The sequence below is a fragment of the Babylonia areolata genome, chromosome 12 (assembly GCF_041734735.1).
Source record: "Babylonia areolata isolate BAREFJ2019XMU chromosome 12, ASM4173473v1, whole genome shotgun sequence".
Classification (NCBI taxonomy): domain Eukaryota; kingdom Metazoa; phylum Mollusca; class Gastropoda; order Neogastropoda; family Buccinidae; genus Babylonia; species Babylonia areolata.
In genome coordinates, this window is record NC_134887.1 from 17,452,421 (window position 1) to 17,456,099 (window position 3,679).

Below are 3,679 nucleotides of genomic sequence, written 5' to 3' on the forward strand. Positions count from 1 at the left end.
CTAGGAGTTATTTAAAGAGTGTTCCTAAGAAAATGGAATATATTAAATTACTGTGGAACTCGTTGGGAGGAACATTCTTAACGATAAGCAAGCTTAGTGCTGCTGGGTTTGCTCATCATGCAAACCAACGTGTGTTTACAGCCGAGTGTTGATCACATAATTATAATCTTGCCGTGTTTGGTGGAGGTGGGATGGGGGGTGTTGTTTTTTGTTTTCTTTTTAAGGTTTTTTTTTCTTGATTTTTTTTTTTTTCGTACAAACACAACTGCAATGTATAACAACAACGACGTTTTTCAAGAAAATACATATAATTATGACAAAACTTCTCAGCCCTTTTTTTTTCTTCTTTTTTTTGGGGGGGTGGGGGGGGTGGGGTTGGTTTTGTGTGTGTGTGTGTGTGTGTGTGTGTGTTCATATATATCATACGCCTGGATATCCTATAAAAACGACAACAACAGACAAGTCAGGTACTGGAAACAAACAAAGCGTCTCCTAACCTCCCCTCCCCCACCCCACCACCACCACCCCACCCCTTCCCCTTCCATCATGCATGTTTGCGTGACCAGTAGCACTGTGCATGGACCCCAGTTTTTGGCTGTCCTAGATAAGACATGATACTGTGCGCATTACTTGTGATCTCAGCCGACCGCTCAAGGCCATGTCAGCACTGTGGGCTCCTACCCAACACATGATACTCTCTCTACATGTTGCACAGTGATTAATTCATTATGTCAACGTGGTAATGGATACTTTGGCAGAACATGAGCACAGAAAAAAGCTTTCGTGAATGAACATCAAGAATCTTTTTTTTTTTTTTTTTGCTAACTGACGTATTACGCTGGAGAGACGTTTTCCTAAGTAAATTACATGGTCAGTCCAAGAGAGATCTTTGTCAGTAAAGGCACCCAAAATTTTATGTGATTCTACCTCTTCGGTTCTGTTTACGCCTAGGAAAAGTGGTTTGAATATGTTTCATCCTTTGTCTCGTTTGTCGTGCTGCTACATACATACATTTAGTTTTCTGTGTGTTTAAGGACGTGTGATTTAATTGTGTCCAATCACTAAGTCTCTGAATATTGTCTTGAAGATTATCTCTTTCAGTTTCTGTGTACTTGTATTCATTCTCTCTCTCTCTCTCTCTCTCTCTCTCTCTCTCTCTCTCTCTCTCCAGACTGTCTTAAAAAGACGTGTAGATTCTACCAGTCAGTAAATGATATAGTGTTTTGAAATATGAAACTAGATAAAACAAACAAACAAAAATTCTGTGTACATGATATTACGATTTGTGACAAACCTGTTCAGATCCCTTTAGAATTAAATGAGCCCATGGTCTTCTGAAGAAACTTTTCCCTCTCTCTCTCTCTCTCTCTCTCTCTCTCTCTCTCTCTCTCTCTCTCTCTCTCTCTCTCTCTCTCTCTCTCTCTCTCTCTCTCTCTCTTTCCCTCCTTTCTTTCCTCCTTCACTGCATCACTGTCCGCGGTTTAAATAGATGGATAGATAGATACAAGATGGATAGATAAGATATAGATAGATTATATATGGATAGATAGATTAGGTAGATAGACAGATAACAGACAGGCAGACAGATACTGGAAAGACATATAATAGATAGACAGATAATAGATAATAGACAGATAATAGATAGATAGATAGATAATAGATAGACAGACAGCTAACAGACAGACAAATAGATAGAACAGACAGACAGATAGATAGATAGATAACAGACAGACAGATAGATAGATAGGTAGACAGACAGGCAGACAGACAGATAGGGAGATAGATAGAAAAAATGTAAATATTTGTGTTTGTGGTTTTTTCCCCCTCAGGACAGGAGAGGTACCGCAGCATGACCACGTCCTACTACCGGGGAGCTCACGGTTGTCTCCTCATGTTTGACGTCACCAAAGAAGAATCCTTCTGCAGCATCGACACGTGGTAATAATAATAATGATAACATTGATAATGATAATAAAAATACTACTACTACTAATAATAATAATAATAATAATAATAACATAGCGCTGAATCTTGCGCAGAGACAAATCAAAGCGCTTTCACACCAGTCATTCATTCACACACATGCACAACTCTAAAACTGGAGAAACTGAAGACATGGAAGAGGCAGGTGAAGGAGAGGGGAGGGGGTGGCGGGAGGAAGGGTGGGGGGAAGAGCTATCTTGGGAAAGAGGTGGTAAACGAGAATGACCATCATGTCCAAAGCGGTAATGATATATTATCTGTAAAATTAAAACTAAATAAATTAAAAGGAGAAACTACGCTACAATTGCAAACCAGTCTTTTTCTATTTGGATTTGGATTTTTTTTTTTTTTTTATCCTTTTTTTCTGATTCTAACCCATCTGCCAAATAAATACGATTTTAACGATGATTCAATTACGGTTCAGATAATCACCAATCTTCCTCTCCTTTTTTTTTTTTTTTTTTTTCTCTCTCCTTTTTTTCTTTTTCTTTCTTTTTTTTTTCTTTTTTTCCTCCTTTTTTCTTTTTTTTTTCCTTTTTTTTTTCTTTTTCTTCACACTACGCTGCTCCAAGGATCGAAAACATCGACCGCTACAAGACAGTCGACGAGTTCCCGTGCATCCTGGTCGGCACGCGATGCAAGTCGCCCGCGCGCCGAGTGCCCCACGAGCGGGCGGCGGAGTTTGCCGACAGCCGAGGATTGCCATATATGGAGCTGGACATGGACCACATGACCGACATTCGGCGCGTCTTCGAGGCCCTGCTGGACAGTGTGACGGTGCGCATGAGCAAGCCGTCGCCGCTGGCCATCAACATCCGGCCTAACGTCACTTCCGGCGGCAGGGACAAGGAGATTCTGGTGCAGAAGCACATGACGTGCTCGTGCTGATGGATGCTGTGTGTGTGTGTGTGTGTGTGTGCGTGCGTGCGTGCGCGCGCGCGCGCGCGTGTGTGTGTGTGTGTGTGCAACTGAGCGCGCGTGGGTGTGTGTCTGTGTGTGCGTGCGTTGTGGATGTGCAAGCAAGCAAGCGCGCGTGTATATGTGTGTGGGTGTGTGTGTGTGTCTGTATGTGTGTATCTGTATGTGCGTGCGTGTGTGTTTGCAAGTGTGTGTGTGTGTAGTTGTTGGTTTTCTCAGTTTTCACGTCTGTTTGCTTAGGGTGACATCACACGAGACGTTGACAGTGTGTGTAGTTCAGTGGAGAAAGACGGATCGAGTTTGGAGGACGATTGATGTCGAAGACGTGTCGGTTTTATGTCGGTCCACGTGGAGGGAGATTTGAGGAATGTGTGCTCGCGCGCGCGCGCGTGTGTGTGTGTGTGTATGCGCGCGTGTGTGCGTGCGAGCGGGCGTTGATGCATTGGCCATAGTGTTTTAAGCCTGCGCAGTCTGATAGAATTATAAAAGATCAGTATGTTTCCAGATCTGAATAAAAACTTATCTCGATAGTTTTATTAATCTGCTGAGTTGGAAAAGCAACATTAAAAAAAGAAAAAAGAAAAAAAAAGATATTCTCCACACCGTTGATTATCTCATAAGTCTAGGGTTTCTAAGCAGATGGTGTATGAAAAAGGAATATTATTGTTCATCTGGTGCTTTCAAGCATGTATTCATATTCCTGAAGAAGAAGAAGAAAGGGGGAAAAAGAAACAGGGGAGAAGATGGAGGAGGAAGAAGAGGAAAAAAAAGAAGGAAG

At 42.0% G+C, this 3,679-nt stretch overlaps 1 protein-coding gene across 3 annotated transcripts in view; it reads left to right on the forward strand.

Moving 5' to 3' along the window:
* The window catches only part of LOC143288085 (uncharacterized), a 38,053-nt gene extending 35,095 nt beyond the window's left edge, over nucleotides 1-2,958 (forward strand). For all 3 annotated transcript variants that reach the window (XM_076596361.1, XM_076596362.1, XM_076596363.1), the window contains 2 exons: nucleotides 1,830-1,938; nucleotides 2,556-2,958. In XM_076596361.1, the coding sequence (XP_076452476.1) occupies nucleotides 1,830-1,938; nucleotides 2,556-2,871 (425 nt within the window). In that variant the 3' untranslated portion in view covers nucleotides 2,872-2,958. The remainder of the gene's footprint in view (nucleotides 1-1,829; nucleotides 1,939-2,555) is intronic.
* The last annotated feature ends 721 nt before the right edge of the window (nucleotides 2,959-3,679 follow it).